At 39.1% G+C, this 22393-nt stretch overlaps 1 protein-coding gene across 1 annotated transcript; it reads left to right on the top strand.

The window, feature by feature from the left end:
• Nucleotides 1-5586: 5586 nt before the first annotated feature.
• LOC141405897 (putative inorganic phosphate cotransporter) lies at nucleotides 5587-19460 on the top strand. The gene is made up of 4 exons (XM_073990767.1): nucleotides 5587-5970; nucleotides 6080-6216; nucleotides 16734-17825; nucleotides 17889-19460. The coding sequence occupies exons 1-4, from the start codon at nucleotides 5907-5909 to the stop codon at nucleotides 18090-18092; spliced, it is 1497 nt and encodes a 498-aa protein (XP_073846868.1). The 5' UTR covers nucleotides 5587-5906; the 3' UTR covers nucleotides 18093-19460.
• The last annotated feature ends 2933 nt before the right edge of the window (nucleotides 19461-22393 follow it).

The raw sequence follows: 22393 nt of genomic DNA on the forward strand, positions 1-22393 counted from the left end.
GTAGACCAAGTTATCGATGGGCCTTGGAGATCAAAACAAAAACGAAAAGTGTGAGCAAATCAAAATTGTGAGTTCAGTCAAAGCCGCCAGCTATAAAATATTTTAAACATTTCGGTAAATTCGCTTATGGCATTGCAATTTCAATTTGATATAATATTATCGCAGTGGCGTATCAATGAAGAGGGCCAAATATCAAAATTATGCTGTTGTACGTTTACTGACCTAAAATACAAATTCTTACCTTAAAGTAAGTAAAAAGATTTTGTTAACGAAACCAGTGATCTGAAATAATATGTTATCACATTAGTTAACAGGAATGGACGTGCGAACACAAAACCTCTAAATAAACCCAAATACTAATGGAAGGTACATCCACGTAGATATTATTGAAGAGGTCCATTTTAAAGAAAGGGCTTTAAAAAGAAGACTGAATATTCTACGGAAATTCATATTGTATTGTTGCAATAAAGAATGGAGTATAAATTTATGTGATGTGTTTATTATTTAAGGTTTGTATTCCCTAGTTTGGTGAGTTTCGGCTTACGAGATGGGTACGTTGACTAATTCGTCCACTACAGGTCCGTCGTATATTTTCTATATTTTTTGATATATACTCACCATAACTATTTCAAAAATGATTTGTATCGAGCGTACAACATCTCCTTAATATATTAATGTCGAAAAACCCACAAAAAATATTTGTGTGTATCCGAAAATAACGAAAGTCTGGGTTAAACTCGTAAAAACAGATTTTGAGCTATATCTCAAAAACAAGAGCTGATGGAGAAAAACCGGGACCGGATTTGAAAATAACTCGCCGATTTCATATAGAAGCAACTGCAACTTCGTCTGAAACATTCAACTTTTTCAATTTTGTTGAGCAGTGTAATCGGTCAGTGACTTTGGCACAACGTGAATTTCGTCACAGATCGCCTGATTTGACCGCTCCAGACTTCTTTTTATGAGGTTTTTTGAAGTCGCGGGGTTATGTCAACAAGCCTCAGACTCTTTCAGCTCTTAAAGACAATATCCGTCAAGAATGTGAGGACCTATCGCCGGAAGTTTTGGCCAAAGTGATGGAAAATGCCACAAAAAGGGCTCAAATGACAATAAACTGTGGCGGCGGCCATTTATCTGACATCATATTCTCGACTTGATGTAAAAAAATTAAAAGAACAAATAAAAATAATCCACAAGAAGAATCAAAGTTTTCCATTTTTTTTTTAATTACAGACAAAAACAAGTAAAAAAGTATCAGTCGGCCTTGCCGACAGAGATATACCCTCAGCCTGTGTATATTGCAACAAATTTTTCCCAAAATACGTATGTATTTAGGATGTTTTAAAATATTTGGGTGTTTGAACCGACGAAAATGTTGATTAGGATTAAAGATCAAAAGTTTTGCGGAGGAGATACTAAAAGGAATGGATCGACATTGACAATTATGGAGTGGATCTCCAGCCACAACATATGGTGCCATAGGGTGTTTTTACACTCTTCGGGCAAGAAGTATGGACTTGCCCCTAAAAAAACTTTTTTCATCGCAATTGAGGCGGCGAATGCAAGTTGTTCAACAAAAATTAAAGTGATTCGAGAGCATGTCTTATCTTATCCGAAATTTTGTGTGGGAGGTACCGGATTGAGTGGACAAATATAGTCCATATTTGAACCTGATCTATATCTGGTAGATATATTAGGATGTGTAAAGTATAGACCAATTCGGCCACTCCCTTCAAGAGTTACCGTGCGAACAATTTTTCCGAACATTTTTGAACTTTTGTGGGGGAGGTACCTGAAGGAGTGGACCGATATGGCTTATCTTCAAACTTAAGCTGTGTGTGGACAAAATATTACTAAGGCCATATTTTGGCCCGAATCGGCAGATCCGTTCGAGAGTTATCTTGCGCTCCAACCTCCTCACTCGGTGTCATAGGGGCTTTTTGCATCTTTCAGGCTATTTTCTCAGGAAGTATGGCCTTGCCCCTGATGAAATGTGTACCGTCGTATGGAGGACAGTGAATACAAGTTGTTGCAACAAAAGTCGAAGCGATTCGACAGATGGCCGTAAACTGAACTTTTCCGAAATTTTGTGTGGGAGGTACTCGAAGGAGTAGACCTATTGAGACCATATTGAAACCTCATATTACTCTGGTAGAAAGTTTACGCTATACAAAGTATGGACTAAATCGGTCACTCCCTTCAAGAGTTATCGTGCGCACAAATTTTCCGAACATTTTCGAACTCTTGTGGGGGAGGTACCGGAAGGAGTGGACCGATGTAGCTCATCTTCGAACTTAAACTAAGTTTGGGCAAAATATTACGAAAGCCAAAATTTCAACCGAATCGGTTCATCCGTTCGAGAGTTATCGTGCGCTCCAGCCAGCAGGACAGACAGACAGACAGACGGACGGACATGGGTAGATCGACTACAAATTGTCTGAAACACATTTCGTCCAAACATACTTGGGGTCTAAAACCATTATTTCGATGAGGCACATTTTCATCGTATCAAAGTGTATATACCCTCCTTAGCCTAAAGGCTGAGGGTATAAACATCGGAAGTTTACTTTTGCGTCACCTTGTATAAAGGAAATATTTTTCATTTCAAATTTTAATAGAACAAGAATCCTGCCCCTGAACTTAAAAACGTAAATGTTGGTAACTTCGAAAAGAGTTGTGATTTGTTAACAAATCAAAAAATAATTTTGTAGGTTGAAGAGTTGTCTTTAAGATGGTAAACAAAAATATTTTATTTACAGTTCCGTTATACGAAAATATTGCCGAAAAGCTAAAAATTGATATTTTAAAATTTGTGCATTTAAAATGATGCGCCCCAACAATCGATTAATAATTACCAAATTGTTGGCTTTTTATGCCATTTTAGTAATCAGAATGGTGGAATAATTGGTTCTCTATCGTTTTCAATAGTTCTGTCATTGATTCCGACCGAAAGAATGATGATCCTGAAGTAATTTTCGCATGATCGTAATTAGTGTCCTTTGTAGGCAATTGGGCTGGAAATTTCTAGATTTTGAAGTTCTTTTCCAACAAACGAATATGAAAAATCATTAACGGATATGACTAGAGTACGTACAAAAAGTTTAATGATATATGGAAAGTCCTGGTATATAAGTTGTCATTTTCATACAATATATGTCAAAGAAATCGAGATAATGCTCTTAAACATGTTATAAGTGTATAGTCTACGAGGGCGGTTCGGAAACTTCTTAGCCTATCAATGAAAGAGAATAGTTAGTTTTTCAAAAATATTTTTATTTTTCAGTATAATCTCCTGAAACTTCAATATATATAGTGGTTTACAACTGTAATTGCATCTTCATTTGAGGTAAAACGCTTGCCAGCAAGGAATTTTTTTAGATTTGGGAACAAGTAAAAGTCACTGGCAGCTAAATCAGGAGAATAAGGTGGGTGGTCAAGCAACTCGTATTTTAATTCGTTGATTTTAGCCATTGTTAAAACACTCTTGTGCGCTGGTGCGTTGTCTTGATGAAAAATTATTTTTTTGTGTTGTAAGCCAGGACGTTTTTCTCGAATTTGTACATTTAATTGATCCAAAAGGTTGCAATAGTACTCTGAATTTATTGTTTTACCCTTTTGCAGATAGTCAATCAATAAAATACCTTTGAAGTCCCAAAAAACCGTTGCCATAACCTTACCAGCCGATTGAATTGTTTTTGCCTTCTTTGGGGCACTTCCTCCAGCTTCAGTCCATTGTTTGGATTGTTCTTTTGTCTCTCCATGTCTCATCAACAGTTATGAAACGACGCTTAAAATCCATTTTATTTCGCTTAAAACGATCCAAACAAGCTTGAGAAATGTTCATTCTTATGCGTTTTTGATCGACTGTTAACAAATGCGGCACCCATCTTCATGGACTCGATCATTTGAGATGTCCATTATATTAGCAATTTCACGCACTTTTATTCGTCGATCATTTAATACCATATCATGCACTTTGGCTACAATTTCTGTTGTTGCTGCTGTTTTTGGACGTCCACTACGTGGTTCATCTTCAATGCTTGTACGACCACGTTTAAATTCAGCAACCCAATTTTTTACTGTTGGATATGAAGAAGCACTTTCACCTAACACATTCACCATAGCTCTGTTCCTTTACGTTCAAGAATCTTCAAGTTTTACCACTTTTTACTCGAAAAGCGTTCCTTTACTTTAGACACCATACAGTTCATATGGCAGCAGTTTTCAACTATTACTACTTTTGCCGGTTTTGCCATTTTCAGAAGTAAAGGAACAGACCACATACCATTATGAATTTCTTGTCCCGATAAACCTTTTTTATGTAAATATTTAATGACAGCACGCATTTCTAATTTGTCCATTGTAAAAAAATTGCGGATGCGTCTTTTTTGAACACCTGTTTCTATATGAAGGAGTTGCCAGATCGAAACAAAATTTAAATTTGCTCATAACAGAGATGGAAGTTTCCCAAAACACTTAACTTTTTCTATTTATACCGCGCTTTTTGTGCTAGGCTAAGAATTTTCCGAACTGCCCTCGTAACAGGCGTTTTAGCATTGTGTTTTGTTTGCATATATCGGTGACACTAACATTACAAACAAAAACTAATTTCTATGTGGTTGTTCTTGAGTTGTATTTGTTGTAGTACTTACTTTACCTTCTTTGTTCTACCATGCGTTTTAGCCAGGCTTGCCCCATATTAGAGTAGTCTTTAACGGTAGTTAAAAGGAAAGCCGGCGATTCGAACCCACACACCCACCACTATGTGACATGCATGTTTCGCCTTTGGTAAAGGCTCTTCAGACATATCGGATGTGGAGCGGCTTCGCTGTCCTCGAACTTTTCTTCTTTCAAATGCATTTTTGTGATCTATAATGCAAATGAAAAAGGAAAGCCGACGATTCGAACCCACACACCCACCACTATGTGACATGCATGTTTCGCCTTTGGTAAAGCCTCTTCAGACATATCGGATGTGGAGCGGCTTCGCTGTCCTCGAACTTTTCTTCTTTCAAATGCATTTTTGTTTTGTTTTTTACAACAACAGTGGTGGGTGTGTGGGTTCGAATCGTCGGCTTTCCTTTTTCATTTGCATTATAGATCAAAAAGGCCGATTAAAAAAATTGAAAACTTATTTTAATGTTTTTTTGTTTCTCCTATGTCTTCAAACAATCAGTTGAGCTAACAGTATATTTTTGGATAATTATGGCTAATTTTTTTGCAACAGAACCTATATTATAATCGGTCTGTTCCTTTACTTTTAAAAATGGTAACAGTGGCAGAAAATGGTAAAAGTGGTAAACTGCTATCATATAAATTGTATGCTATTAAAAGTAAGGGAACACTTTACAGGTTAAAAATGGTAAGAAATGGTAACCTCAGGTAAGTAAAGGAACACAGCTAATATTACTCCTTCTTTATTTAATTTATAGTAGTAGTTATTAAAAATTTTGTTTCCTGTGAGGTTTTTAAAATTCCAAACTGTTACTTGCAAAGTTGTCTAAGAAAGTACTTAAACTGCGTGCATGTATTTTACGTAGTAAAAAACTCTACAATGTTTGTGTAGACTCTACACTCGTAACAGCTGATTATTTGTTTGACAACAAAGCAATGTCGATTACACACAAACACTTGTTAGCGTCGTTCTCACTCCCACTTTAGATGGTGTTTTTGTGTTGTCTTTTATTATTTACTACTTTCGCGTCATCAATAATATTTTCGAGTCTACAAATTCCGATTATCTTCTTTATTGTTAATACAAAATACATAGATAATTTTAACAAAAATGTGCTAAGTGAACCCACAGAAGAATTAATAATTTACCCTGAACTACTTGTGTTTGCTTTGTGTTTCGTTTTTGTTGTTTTGAAGTGGAGCAAGCAGTTCCAAGGAACACTTGATTAAATATGGTATTTTGGTGTGATTGTCTGCAGCAGCACAATGGATATCAACAGATAAATGGTGCACAAGGTGAGTTTTGTAAAAATTGTTAAAATATGATTAATTTCAAATGTAATTCAAACTTCTGAACTTTCTTTGTCTTTATTGGGTGCAATGGGTGCAATAATAATAATTCAAGGTCCTCGTTTTGGTGTGCGTCATATCCAATGTATATTGGCATTTTGTGGATTGGCTGTGGCCTATGCATTGCGAGTGAATCTCTCTGTGGCGATTGTGGCTATGACTGATAGAAATGCCACAAATCCTGACTTTGAGGTATGTTAAAATAACATTTTATGAATTCGTCCAATTATAGAATGATTATTGATTGCCTTCCATATGGTTTATTTGGTCGATATGCAGATAAAACAATTGTGTAAATTTGATTTGACATGGTGGACATTTATTTATAATAAGCATAGCGCGAAGGGATTAAATATTGATAATTTGCTATTAGTTGTTGTGGTTTTATGGCGTCACTAAGAAAAGTCATAATTCAAAAAGTTGCGATAATGGTACTTTACTTGGTCATCATACGCTTGTTATCTTTTTAATTACTCATCCACTCGTTAAACGCAAATCTGGGGCGAATTTTGATATGTATGTATATAGTGTCATTGTCAAAAATGATTTCACTTTGTCAACCAAGGGATTAAACTTATTTTACTTAGCTCCCAAGCTATTTCATTTCAAGATCTGATGGTACAATGAGTTCATCCTGAAAATATGGAAACTATGTGTACCACTATGTGCGAACCACTTCATCAGGGCTTTAATTTATGTTTCTGTAGCTCCCAATATGACAACGACGTCACCCGGAGGCATAAATTGAATACCCTACCAGCTGGCGGAAAATGTTTAGCACAGGTAGATCTTTATGTCCTGATTACAAAAATATAAATATATAAAAAAAACTTACAGTTTAAAAAGAATCAGTTTTTTTCCGTCAGCTGGTAGAGTATTTAATTTGTTCCTGTTTTTGTAGCTCCCAATATGACAACGACGTCACCCGGAGATCTAATGGTCCATTGAGGACAACCTGAAGACAAAAAACAAATGGTATAAGGAAAATCAATTGTATTTCGATTGGGAGTATGTGTGAGCGGAAAAGTTCAAATAGCATGTGCGGCCATAAGTAATCAGAATCAATATCGCCCTATGTACACTTGGAGAAATGAGCAATATTTTTTAGGGGTCACATTTGACACTACTTTCAAGTCGTGCTCGCACTCCCCAGCTATCTGCTAACGCGGTAAGCTATGCGGATCCAGTTTGGTCCCCGTGATTATGTGGTACGAATTGGAAAAAGATTCAAACCTGTCAGAATGCCGCCCTCAGAACAGTAACAGGGTGCCTTCTCAAGTCTTCAGTGGACCATCTACATGAGGAGGCAAAGATTCTTCCAGTAAAGCAAAACAATTAGATGCTTTCGTTGCAGTACTTGATTGGGTGCTACCGTGAGAGCCATCCCAATCACCATCTGCTGGCTGGCCCCGATACATGCAGGCATATCAGTAGTGGAATTCTGTAACACATTTTTCGAGTTATCGACAATAATCGGTAAAATTAAAATGCTAATAATTTCGATAATTAGCTAAATTTTTCGGTTAGTTAACAACCAAAATAAAGTCGTCGCTAAGTTATACCGATAGCAACAGTGTTGTCAATTTTTTTTTGATACTTTTCAGTCTTAATTTTGCGTTTTATTTTTACTGAATTTTGTCGGTAACTCAAAAAATTAGTTACAGAATTCCACTACAGGAATTATATTCATGCTCTAGAGAGGGAGGTCCAACAATATAGGAGAGAATCCCTAGATCAATAGGCATATCAAGCGGGTTTAAATAGCTTTCACACGGATGCAACTGCTAAGGCCATAAGCATAGTGTGAATAAAGTCCTAAGTAGTCGCCTAAATTCTTATTGGGCGGAAATCCATCGCGCCGTGCAAGACCTCTATCTACCCAGTAAGCGGCATGGGCCCGCAAGACACAAAACACCTTTTCTACTCCCCTGCCAAACCTACTCATCTAACTCCAGTGGATCTGTGGTTACATCCCATCGAAGCAGCCACTTTCCTTTAACTGGAGAATGATAGCATTATTTTCAAATGCCTTTTAAGCCAGACTACACCGCCGCAGAACCACAATTTCATATGTACAGTACATGAGCCTTGACTTAGGTCCTCAATTCTTGCCAGCGAATTACCTTCAGGAAGGAATAAAGTGCCTGACGCTGTTGCTTTTCCTACTCATGTCACATGCAGGATCCTAATTCAGCAAAGCTTTGGAACCAAATACCCTTGATTTCGCTGAATTTGGTAGTATCTAATCGTGTTCAGATTTCTAAGTCTGTGACCTTTCCAATGTTATTAAAATAACCTTGTGTAACCTGGTTTCTCAGGATTGGTTTTTGTCACCTATTTCCCTTTCCAAGGCTAGATTTGAAAAAAATGGAACAAACTGGTTTCAAAAATCTGCTTTTAGAAGAGGCTGGAAGGCTGGAAGTGGACCTACCAAACTAACTTACCTTACTCCTATTTTTTACGCTCAGCCTTCAGGCTAGTAAAATCTTATCGAAATAATGGTTTTAGACCCCAACTATGTTTTATGTTTGGACGAAATCTGTCTGACAATTTGGAGTCTATTTAAGCATATCCGTCCGTCAGTCTGGCTGGCACGATAACTCTCGTGGAGGGGCCATATCGGTCTACTCATTCGGGTATCTCCCCTACTTAAGTTCAACAATTTTCACTAAAATGGTGCACACGATAATCCTCGAGATTCATCGTAATATTTCTACCAGACATAAATCTGATTCGAATATGGCAACACTGAAAATTCAAACAACTTCTATCTAGTATGCATTTTTTGAAAGTACATACTGAGGCTACAAAAACCCTAGTAGCAGGATTTTATGGCCTCATCTATACCGGGCTAAAACTACAGTTTTTTGCATTTATCGGGCCTTTATTTCAGAAACGATTAGGAAGTTGACCTTGCTGTCTTTGGCAATATTGTAGCCCTAAACTAGTTAAACTTATCTTTTAAACAGATCACATAAGAAAAAACTCCATCTAGGGCATCAAAATCGATAAAATATAGAAAATTTTACATAATTGCTGAAATTCTGGTCAGTTTAACTATTGGGAGTTGATCCATCTAAAACTTTGTAAAAATCTTTCAAATAAAGTTCTCAGCAATTCTGCCCTTATCTATAAATTTGCTTTAGAGGTCAAATGAAGATTCACATAGTTTTCAGAGATGTAGCCCAGAATTTATTTAAAAAAAATCAATATTTAACCATGTTCAAATGGGGCCATAAAATCCAAGTTGGATCTGACACAACAAAACCCAATTAGGGTTTTTGTCGCTTGGGTCTGTACTTTCAAAAAATCCTAAGCTCAAATTGTTTGCACAAGATTACCTTAAAAATTTTGCACAGTGCTATATTGGCCTTCTTCTCCGGTAACCTTTCACACAAAATTTCGGAAAAGTGCAGTTTAAGACCTGCCTTTCTAATCGTTTTGATTTTTCTTGTTGTACTCGAGGCCCCTATTACGATGGTATAAGCTCTTTGAGGGACAAGTTCATACTTCTTGAAAAAAAAAAATTACCCGAAAGCTGTAAAATAACCCGTATGGTTACCGTGTATGGTTGCTGGTGCGCACGGCAACTCTCGAAACAGATACTGCGTTGGCCCATTGCATATCGTATTACTTGTTCGTATCTTAGACACAATACGAAGATGATGCTTATCAGTCCACTTCTTCTGGTACCTCACTTACAAAACTTCCAAAATATTCGCTAAAATGGATCTTGAAATATTTTTTCCAAATATTTTAAGCTGGAAAATGGGTCGTATACTCCTTAGCGTACCTCTCTTTTTGTTTAGGTGTAGTTTAATGTCTGTTCGATGGTCCTTTGTAAATTTTTACCGAATATACTTTTTTGGTCCTGTTTACAACAATATTATTTTTTTCGTGGCAACCCTATGCGTCCCCATGTAATGGTCCAAAAGCTCTAAATTATACGGTGACCAACTGTAATGGCTGGTGGCTGCGATATCTATCAAAAGGTATAACTCCAACAACAAGATCCACTTCCAAAATAGTCAATGTGATCCATTCATTTCTTCACCTCCGCAACACTTTTGTGCTTTAATCCAAAATTCTTAAAAACCCTAACTACATAATTTTTGGAGAAAAGGATTTTGGTGTATACCTCGTATTCGATCTGTCCATAGATGAAGGTTTCAATTTGCACAAGCTGAGGATATATCTCTGTCAGCAAACTTTTTTATTTGATACTTTTTTGCTTGTTTTGTAAACAAATCAGATGCAGGTGCGATATATTTGCACTTGTAGTTAAAAGCAGAAACTGATATTTAGAAATATGAACGAGTATACGCTTTCGGGCCAAAGCCTGTACTGTTTAAGTCCTCGAACGATATATTATCCGGAATCCATATTGATGTTGGGCAACTGGAAAAAACTTTTAATTATGGGGGAAGAATCTTCGCTACTGGCAACAGAAGAAACATCAGCCTGTACTATATGTCTCTGCAGGCATGCTTGTTTCAGTATAATATGGGTGGCTATCGATATATTGATGAGGTTTTTTAAATAAACAGATCTATGTATATTGGGTTATGGTGATTCTCATCGAGCGGGTGTGCTCTTATACGGCATAGAACACTCATTTTCCAACTACCACTCTCATGCATCTCTATGAACCTTTGGTTAAAATATGCGCACCTTCGCTTCGGATCTGTCTTTGTCCCGCCCTTGAAAGCAGCTGTTTTTTATCATCCTCCTTTCAGGGATTCGAAAGTGATTTAACGGTTTCCCAGAATTTACTCAATCATGTACCTTTAGTGTATTGCTTCACTTTTTCAAATTGTGCCCGTCTACTAGACTTTAAGAGTAAGTTCTCTAACGTTCCACGGTTTTGGGGCACTTGGGAAAAACTCTGAAAACTTGCACATCTGATCAGAATCTAGATCAGAAACTCTCGAAACGGATATGTCTGATGTTATAAAGTCGGGCTGTCAATTGACGGAGACGATTATGGGAAGGTGGTTTAAGAAAAGCGATGCCATGACACGTCATTTATCTCACCAGGTGACACAATGATGATGTCTGGTAATCTGTGTGTATTAACTTTTATCCTCGTAGTAGCTATCAAGTTGCTTGGCTCGGTGTTGTAATCCTGTGGTCATTACCTAGGACGCCATATGATTGCTTATTATATTATAGTTATTTTGTCAGCGCTTTTAATTTTCATTACAGTAATTCTTTTAGAACAAATACTAATAGGATTACTGTAATGACTCTACGTAACCTTTAATATAAAAATTGTGCTCTATTATAAGATGTCCGTCCGTTTGTCTGTTGAAGCCAACGTAGAGCTCGCAATTTTTAAGATACTTACTTACTTAGCTGGCCCATTACAGAACATTTGTTCCATAGGCCGAACTAAAAAAAGATCTCCATTTCTCTCCATTTGTTGCTTCGCACTCTGGAATCCCGCGTCTTTTCTTCTCTTCATCCACTTGTTTGCGCCATCTATTCCTTGGCCTGCCAATTCTGCGTGCCCCGCCAAGCGGTCCGTATTTATACGCCTTTTTAGCGGGTTCATCTTCGCTCATTCTTATGATATGGCCTAGCCAACACAATCGCTGCATCTTGACACGTTTAACTATATTGATGTCGTTGTATAGCAGATACAGCTCGTGGTTCATGCGAAGTCGATATTCACCGTCAACGCAGATTGGTCCGTAGAAACTTTCGAAGAATTTTTCTCTCAAACACGCCTAGCTTTGCCTTATCTGCTTGCGCAAGTACCCAGGCTTCGGAACCATACATCAGCACGGGTAGTATCATTGTTTTGTAAAGCGTTATTTTTGTTTGACGACTTGTGGCTTTGTTTTTAAAGTGCTTACTTAAGCCAAAGTAGCATCTGTTGGCCAATACAATTCTTCTTTTTATTTCACAACTGATGTCGTTTTTTATGTTTTCGGCGGTGCCGAGGTATATGAAGTCTTTTACTACCCCAAAATTATAGGAACCAACTTCAACAGTTGGTCCGATCTCGATATCTGGTCGATGGTGGACTTGCCAGGTCTAAAGCCGCATTGGGTATTAGTCGATCGCACAATATCCCGGACACTATCTTGTAGCCGATAGGGAGAAGACTTATGGCCCTATAGTTGGAGCTAAAGTCTTATCTCTTTTCTTATGGACGGGACACAGGATGCTCCGGTTCCAATCGTCGGGTACGCGTTCTTCCTACCAGATGGAGCTAACTAGCTGATGCATACACCTTATCAGCGTTTCGCCTCCGGTTTTAAACAGCTCGGATGGTAGGCCATCAGCTCCTGCTGTCTTATTATTCTTCAGTCGGTTTATTGCTGTCTTAACCTCATTCAATACCATCTTCTGGGATTGGATCTGTGGTATCTTCCTCGACTTCGCTACTATTGGATACCAACAGTTTGGAAAAATGTTCTTTCCATATCGTTATCACACTATCTGTATCAGTTACCAGATTGCCTTGCTTGTCTCTACAGAAGGATGTGCCAGTTCCAAAGCCATCAGTTTGATGTTTCACTCTTTGGTAGAATTTTCGGACTTCATTCTGTGTCCTGCACATCTCGATTTGTTCACACTCCCGCGTTTCCATCTCTCTCTTTTTCCTGTGGAAAAGACGTTTCTCCTCTCTCCTTTTCTCCCGATACTTCTCTTGTGCGCTACGCGTTGCTACTGATTGTAAAGTAGCCCTATATGCCGCATTTTTCTCTTCGGTAGCAGCACGACACTCCTGATCATACCATGGATTCCTTGTAGGAGGTCTCTGGAGGAGGTCCAAGTATGGATTTTGCGGCTGTTTGCATGGAGTGGACAATGCTTTGCCATTGCGCTGATATGTTATCGGGATGAGGAGTGCTTTGATTAAGCAATTGGGCTAGTTGAGTGGAATATGCTGTGGTTATCTGTTGTGATTGCAGCTTACCGATGTCTAACTTTCGTATTGTGTCTGTTCGTACTTTGTTTGCTACGTTTAAGCGAGTGCGTACCTTTGCTGCAACAAGGTAGTGGTCCGAATCAATGTTTGCGCCTCGGAACGATCGTACATCCAACACTCTCGATGCATGTCTCCTTCTATCACAACATGATTAATTTGATTTCTTGTGTTCTGATCTGGAGAGAGCCAGGTGCCCTTATGAATATCGAGATGATTAAATCTGGTACTGCTAACTGCCATGTTTTTTGCAGCTGCAAAGTCTATCAGCCTCATACCATTGTCAGATGTTTCACTGTGGAGACTGAATTTCCCGATTGTTGGGCCAAAGATATTCTCCTTTCCAATTTTGGCATTAAAATCGCCTAGTATAATTTTAATGTCATGGGCAGGGCATCGGTCATAAGTTTCTTCTAAGCGCTCGTAAAATATATCTTTGGTGTGTTCGTCCTTGTCTTCAGTGGGAGCATGAGCGCAAATAAAGCTGATGTTGAAGAATTTTGCTTTTAATCGAATTGCAGCGAGTCTTTCATTCACTGGGGTGAAGCTGAAAACCAGATGTTTTAACCTCCGAACAACTACAAATCCGCAACCGAACTCATACTTTGTGTCATGGCAGCTATAATACAGAGCGTCACCTTTAGGTGTTGTTGTGACGCCTTTCCCGTTCCATCGTATTTCCTCTATGGCAGTAATGTCGGCCTTGTATTTTTCAAGTACATCTGCCAATGCGTAAACTGCAATTTCTCTATAAAGAGTGCGAACATTCCAGGTGCAGATTCACAGATCATGGTCATTAAAACGTTTGCGGGGTTTGTCAACTTTAGAAGGGTTTGTTTTTCCTTTCTTTCGTTTTTTCATATTATGCTATTTTTGCTAGGGGAGGGTTACTAACCCGACGTCCAAACCCAAGTTTTTAACGTTCTTATGGGTGAACGCGCGGCACATGTTAGCTCACTACCTTTAACGGGTGTTTAAGGCAGTTCCCCAGGTGACACCATGGGGAGGTCAGTGTCCACTTGAGATGAAAGAGGGACTAAGATAAATCCTGGGCTTTGCCATGTTAAAGCCGGTCAGGACCGTTCCTTGGTATCTTCCATCCCCTACGTCATATAAAGCTTTATAAAATGGTACAGAAGTTTCTATTACCCCTAACATGTTTGGTATTATATATCGGTTCCCGCTTTGATATAGGCTTCATCGAACGGTACATCACGGTACATACCCAGCAAAATGTTCGATGCCAAAGATGACATTCAATCATGGGTGCAAGTGATCTAGCATGTCATCTTTTTAGCATCTTCATCGATGAATTTTATATGAGCGTGGACCCCAAAAGATGACGTTCTTTTCTGGATCCTAAGCATGTCATTTTAACCAATGCGTTGACATGTCATTTCCACCAATGCTTTGGCATGTCATTTCCACCAATGATTTGACATGTCATTTTAACCAATGCTTTGGCATGTCATTTTCACCAACCCCTTGGCATGAAATTTTCATGTCTTGTTTGGAAAATGGAAATGCTGTATTGAAATATGGTTTTCATGAAAAACAAAACTCTTTATTAATTCAAACGAATTCATGAAATAGCTACAATTAATTTATCAGTTTAGTTTTTCAAAAGTTTACAACCAAAATTGCAATGTAATCACCACCGCTGCAACGCAAAAGATTACTTCCTCCGTTCTCCGCAACTGATATTCTTTCATCTTACAATAGGTTTTTTCAATTATCTTCCCATCACCAGTTCAGATTTCAACATGGACTCCAAATGCACTCCTTTAAGTATTTTTATTTCGTAAATTACTTTTATTTTATAATTTTGTTATTTTATAACAACATTTTGGTAATTTATACTCTTTTGCTTAGTGACGGAAATATGTAGGGATCTACAACCCGGCTTGCTTTAGGGATCTCTAAGAACAAAATGTAACGAACGGGGAGGAGAGACTTTTTATGGAAAATACCATTTATGCTTAATTAATTTATTTTTAATTGTTTCTTTCCAAAATTAGTTTCTTCTTTATTTTCAGATTCTTGTTCCTTTTCGTTTCGGACTTTTTTTCAAATTCCAAGAAGCGAGATTTGATTGATTTCATTCTATGTCAGATTTAGAACAGACAAGGGAACTTTTAAAATAGCAATGTGTGCAGTCCGATTCTATTTTTAGCTCGATGGTTGGGACTTCATATAATACCAATTGTTTAGAATTTTTAGTTGTTTGATATGCAGGAAATGTAAGACAACATCACGACGACAGTTCTAACAACTTTGGTCTGTTCCAGAAACTGCAAGAATCTACTTATTTTTACTACGATAACAATTTTTCCTTTATGTTATCGGAAAAAATAGTAAAAATTAGTAGATTTTTGCAGTACTGGAACATACCAAAATGAAAATAAACAGGTGTGTAAATAAAAACACAAACATCATCTCTATTGGATCGATGGAATGGGTACAAATGCTGATGAAAAGATCGGATCTTTCACGACTTCCTTTGCATTAGTTCAAATCCTAATGAAAAGATCGGATCTTTCACGACTTCCTTTGAACCAATGCAAAAGATGACATGAAATCACGTCATCGCAAAGAACCCCTTCCGTCAAATTTTGCTGGGTACAATTTTGCAAGGTTTTAGCCTCATTATCCCACCGAAATGGCTGAAATTTGGTATTTAGTCTTCATTGGAGCAATAAAACTATCCCCCAGAAATTTGTCGGTGCAGGTTCACGTTTTGATATAACCCTCATAGAAACATACCTCCCGATTTTGTGTATTTTCGTTATCCAAAATGCCTCAAATTTGGTATTTTTTTGGTAGGGCTATAACATTTTCCTATAGAGAATTGTAGATATAGGTCCATGTTTTCTGGACCGCCTCCTTATAAAACAATGTCATGACTGCAATTTCCCAACTTAAACCTATATAACTCAAAAACGGTACAACCAAGAAAAAAATTGCAAAAGCCAGTCTTGTAGAGAATTTTTACAGCAACAAACTATTCTTTAGTCCCATTTCGAAAGGATTTGCAGTTTCAAAGCTAAATCCTGAAGACCTATGAAAAAAATCTGAAAGTTTGATCTGAACCTCTATATCACAAAAATGGTAAAACCTAGGAAAATATCAATCAGCCAATTTTGTACAGAATTTTCGCTGCTACAACATTTTCTTTAGTCCCATTTCAATAGGTCTTGCGGTTTCCAAGCCAAATCGTGAAAACCTAAAAAAACCTAAAAATGTGAACTTTGATCACGATTTATTTAAAAATTCATCCAGCGATTTTTTCTTGTTTTTTGATTTTTCTCATCTATAAACATAGCTGTTTCAAAATCCGTAAAAAGTTCTCTGCTGTAAGCGGTTTTCATTTAAAGTTAGTTAAAGTGCACTGTGTATAACATTGTTTTATAAGGAGGCCACTCAATCCATTGTCCTAAATTGAAAATCTATATCTCAATAACGGTAAAAACTACGAAGATATCACAAAAGACAATCTTGTAGAGAATTTTCATAGCTACAACATTTTCTTTAGTCCCGTGGTTTCCAAGCAAAATCGTTAAAACCTAAAAAACCCTTAAAAATGCCAACTTAAATCGCGATTTATTTAAAAAGCGCTCCGACGATTATTTTAGTTTTTTTTAATTTTTGTCATCTATGAACATTGTAGTTTCAGAATCCGCAAAAACTTCCCAGGTTTAAGCACCTTCCATTTAAATTTGATTCAAGAGCACCGTGTAATTTATTTAATTTCCAACCTCATTTTTATTTACAGGAATTCAATTGGGATGAAGGTATAAAATCATACCTCTTAAGCAGTTTCTTTTGGGGTTATGTTGTAACACAAGTTCCTGGCGGTTATTTATCGCATAAATATGGTGCTAAATTTACATTTTTCTTTGGTGTGCTGTTCTGTTCGATTTTGACAATGCTAACACCTGTTGCTGCTGAAATTGGTGACTGGCCTTTGCTCCTAGCCTTGCGTTCGGTTCAAGGTCTTTGCCAAGGAATGATTTTCCCATCCACGCATACATTTCTAGCTAAATGGGCGCCAGCCGAAGAACGCGGCCGTCTCGTTAGTTATTGCTATTCAGGGGCACAATTTGGTACAGTTATAATGCTGTCGATAAGCGGTTTTATAGCTTCCTCATGGATGGGTTGGCCAAGTATATTTTATGTTTCCGGTTTAGCTGGCCTTGTATGGTGCCTGGTTTGGTATTATTGTAGTTCAAGTACTCCAGCAGATCATCCCAGCATAACGCCACAGGAAAGACGTTATATTGAAAGTTCCAGTAACGGCAGAAGACCTTCGGATGCTGGTCGTTTAGAAGTAGCCGAAATGAAAACGCCATGGTGTAGAATATTATCTTCGTTACCGTTTTGGACATTGCTTATTGTCCATTGTGCCAATAACTGGGGCTTTTGGACATTGCTAACGGAGATTCCAACATTTTTGAAAAATATTCTCGGTTTGGATATACGTCATAATGGTCCATTGTCGGCATTACCCTATTTGGCCATGACCTTGCTTTCGTATGGCTTCATTTTTATTGCCGATATTATGAATCGTAACAGTGTAATGCCTTTAGCTTTTTCACGAAAACTGTTTAACACCCTTGGAATGTGGATACCAATGACGGCCCTCATTGGTTTGGGTTATATAACAACCGGTGAAAGTACAGCCTTGGCTATTGCCCTATTGACATTGGCGGTGGGATCAAATGCTGCCACCTATTTGGGTTTCCAAGTAAATCATATTGATTTATCGCCGAATTTTGCTGGTACTTTGATGGGTATTACAAATTGTGCTGCTAATATTATGAGCATTATTGCACCTCTTACCGTGGGTTTAATTGTTACGGATGAGGTGAGTTGGTGAAATTGATTTTTTCGTAGAAAAATTTCTAAACCGCATTCAATTTATTTGCAGACAAATCCCCTACAGTGGCGCATAGTCTTCTACATTACTGCTGCTTTCTATTTCTTTGGTAATTTGCTGTTTATTATATTTGGTCGTACCTCGCCAAGGGCCTGGAATTTTCCTCAGCTACCAGCAAGTCGTTCCAACTCTCGTCGACCTTCCACTGACGTCCATTCCTCGGAAACAGACCCTTTACAACCAAACTCTACTTAAGCATGAGTTGGATAGTGATGTGTTTCTGCGTGTGCGTATAAATCTCAAAATCCTGTCCTTAATGTATATAAGTACATATGTATGTATATGAAAACAAAACTCTCTGCCCCATTATTACTTACATAATTATATATGTATCTATATATTCCTACCCTGCCAGCAATTGGAAGTGAGTTTTATCTAATTTTATAAATGAGGATCTTTTTGGTGTCTAATTTTCTGTAAAAATGCGACATTTGTCTAATATACAATAACAATTGCATTGTTATCCCATTTGTATCCTATCCAGTCACCATTTAGAAAAGAATACGATAGACAAATAACAACAATAACATATGTTTCTAAAAATAAATGTAAGCTATCTCATTTATATCCCAATGAAGGATGGAAATTAGATAGACATATCTATTTTCCATCCTTTATTTGGATACAAATTAGACAGCTTACATTTATTTTTAGAATTGTTGTAAGTTGAACAAATAAGACTTTTGTACACAGATGGTTATATACGCAGGTGGTGCAATGGTAAGCATGCTCGCTTTGCAATCTGAATGTCCGGGGTTCGATTACCAGGTCAGGCGACATCACATTTTTCAAATGACAAAATTAATATAAGCGACAATTCCTGAAACAATTATAAAAATATAATGAATTAAATTAAATAATAAAAAACCAAAAAGTTAAAAATAACCCAAACAAAGGATTAACGACACAACAACAACAATAAAACAAAACATAACATAAAAAGGAATTAAATTAAGTTAAAAAAAATCAAAATGAAATTTTGTTCTTTTTTATTTATTATTATTTTAATCAAGTTTTTAGATATATTAATGTTTTATAGTTAAAAAAAAAGATTTGTCATTAAAAAATGTCGACTGGCCTGGGAATCGAACCCGGGCATTCAGATTGCAAAGCGAGCATGCTTACCACTGCTCCACCGATATTATCGTTTTAATAACTTTCTGAAGTGTCCAATTAGACACTCAAAAAAGTATCTAATGAGAGGAAAAGTTCTTCCCGAGAGCTTTATTTTTTTGGATAAGAATGCGACTATCGCATTCGTTTGTGCAATCTAATTGAAGTGACTCATTGGACAATAAACAGATAGCAAATGTTGGCAGGGTATTATATATTATTATTTATTGAATTAATATATGTATGTATGTAAATTCTACACAATATGCCTAGCAAAAATATCGGTGCTTTCAATAGTATGATATACGACCTAATTAATTGAATGTGAATTGTTATCTCGAAGATATGAAACTTAATGCGTACAAGAATTATATGAATTTTTAACGTGATTTTAAATAAATTGCAACTGTGAATAAAATTCATAAGTAATTTGAGTTTTTGGTAATTCAATAGAATCTGTAATTTATTTAAATTGTTGGGTTATGGAATAGGGGGGGGGGGGTTACTGACCGTGAATTCCCTGTGAGTTTTCCGACTTTCTCACTTAAGATGTCGTTGTTGTAGCAGCTTTTGCAAGTATGTGTATATCTTAATTTTATTGATTCGGCTCTGCCTCCAGCTCCAAGTTCAGAAAGGAAGCCACCTGAATACGATTAGTCCAAAGTTAGAGTGGAGTCAGGTTAGTCGGGTTTGCTGGGCAGTTAAAAAGGTGCTGCGTAGTATGCGGACCGTTGCCGCATGCTGGGCACATATTCCGCGTGCCATCAATCGCGGCCCATACGTCGTGGTGTTTTATGTGGGTTCCTACCATACGGTCTACCCCACAGTGCTCTTAACACCGGGTGAATACAATGCGTCTACCAACGCCCCCGCACAGAAAGTACGAGTACCAATTCGCTCACACGTATTTGGACGTGATCGCCACCTTGGTTAGGAGCGGAGCCTATCTAAACTCCTGCCTTTCTATGGGTCAGGCACCCGGTTGCCATGCAACTCCACATTCGAGCCGAAACTCTACCCGCGATTTGGGTCCAAACCACAGCCACCGCGATGCTCCCACAAGGGGGCCAACACCAACTGCCAGGCCAGATCCGAGGATCTGGGGGCACCTGGCACCCGCGGTACCAGAATATAGCTTCCGGTCAAGCTTCGTGGCCAATGACCACTACGAGTTGGACTCCAAACAGTCCCGGACTGGTGACCTCCTCCAAATAAGCCAGCGGAATTAACAAACAACACAGGACCACAAACAATTAACATGCTGCCCTCACGGACTGCACAATGGGCCCACAGGGACCGCGGCAACGGACAACACAACACAAACACTAGACGAAGCCACCCTCACGGATGACCGGCACGACATCCACACCAGAGAAACACGACGCCGCACCACTCAACTTCTCCAAAACCTCCTCCTCCTCCAACACAACACGCCCAACTGTAGAGATGACTATGTGGAGGAGTTACCTCCACTAAGTCTAGTCCTTCTCCTATCGAACACTTCACGTGCATACCTACTTAAACAACTAAAGGTCCGACTGTCTCCAAGTGCGCTACTGAAATCCCACCCCGCCCCTCCATACGTTATACCCATATTGACTAAAACTCTAATGTCATCATAGTAAGGACATTCCGTCAGTATATGCCTCCAGTCCTCAGTCATCCCACACCCACATAAATCTGTCCTGGACAGGCCTCTTGCATATAAAAATGCATTTAGAGAGCCATGCCCCGTCAGTAAGAATCCCAGACTCATGCTAAAGCTGAAGTCTGGGCGGTCCAGTACGAACGTTGCGTCACGAATAAATTCGTACGTCACCCGCCCTTTGTCACTGTCCGTCCACCTTGTCCGCCACCTAACAGCAGCACGCTCCCGAAGGATTGCACTGCGCCGCCTAACATCCCCATCCACCAGATCAGAAGGCCCGAGCCAATCATCCTCAGACAGTTGCAAGCCACGCTTCAGCTTGTACAGAACAGTCCTACATCTCGCTTCCAGATCAAAGGGCAGGGCGCCAAGTAGCACCTGCATTGCATCCGTGGACACAGTGCGACACACTGGCAGGCATGCTAACATGACCACACGTTGACACGACAAGAGCTTCTTACGTCCAACAACAGATTCTGCTGCAGCACACCATACAGGCGCCCCATATGTTGCACAGGCAACAAAGAGTCCGCCATATATGGTGCGCACGGAACGGAACGTCTGCTCAAACCCCAGTCGGTCCGCAAGACCCTTCTGACCATTCCAGCTACAGCAGTCAACTTGTCTTTCAAACGATCGAAGTGCGGCAGGAAATTAATTCTCTCGGCAATAGTTATCCCAAGGTACTTGACCTGCTTGACATACCGTATGCCGTGGTCACCAAATCGAACGTGGGGAGGTCGACTGTGTGCTAATCTGCCTTTCAGCAGCATTAGCTCAGTCTTCTCCTTTGACACCTCAACACCCACTCGGTCACTCCAGACCCCCACGATACCCATGGCCTCCTCAGCACGACGTTCCATTTCGGCACGAGCCTCACCTTCAATCATGATGAGGAGATCATCAGCATACGCACAGATCTTGAAAGTGGTCGCTAACTCCCGCAGCAGAGAATCCATCATGAGGTTCCAAATAAATAGACCACAGATAGACCCCTGAGGGCAGCCTCGCTCCACATCTGTCCAGACCGTCTCATTGGCTCCCACGACACAAGCCCTTCGTCCACTGAAATAACTGGACCAGAGAAGAAACTCCCGACACCCGATCTCAGACAGCTTTGCGAGCACGCTATCCCACGAAAGGAAGTCAAATGCGCCTTTAAAGTCGACAAATATGCCTAAGACATATTTGGCACTTGACCCGCTCAGACTGTTCTGCAAATGCATCCACGCGTCCACAGTACCTCTACCCTCGACAAAGCCGAACTGATGCGGTGAAGGACTCACGCCGCGGCACTCCCCAAGCCTTGCCACCATAATCCTCTCCAGCACTTTCCAAGCACTGGGAGAAGGCTTATGCCCCGATACGAGCGAGGATTACTCCTTACCCGATCAGGCGACTTGAGGAGCACCACGACGCGAGCTTCCTTCCACGCACGCGGGAAGTACCCCTAGTTAATGCAACCACCAAGAACGGACTCAATATACTCAGGCATGACTTTCCAGATGGCTTTATACATCCTTCCAGTCATGCCGTCGATACCTGGCGATTGTTTACTCCTAATCCGGCAGATGCTGTCCGCAACTTCATTACGCTCCAAGTCCGGAGGCTCACCCAGCTCCCACACAAGCGGGGGAGGTGATTGAGTCTCCGACCTTGGGAAGAAAGACCCCAGCAAAATCCCTACGATTCCCGCCCACCCCGAGGCCGTCGACGTGGAGCCAAGACGCAACGC

Source organism: Musca autumnalis, unplaced genomic scaffold (genome assembly GCF_047663935.1).
Source record: "Musca autumnalis isolate F117 unplaced genomic scaffold, ASM4766393v1 scaffold_5, whole genome shotgun sequence".
NCBI classification, from domain to species: Eukaryota; Metazoa; Arthropoda; class Insecta; order Diptera; family Muscidae; genus Musca; species Musca autumnalis.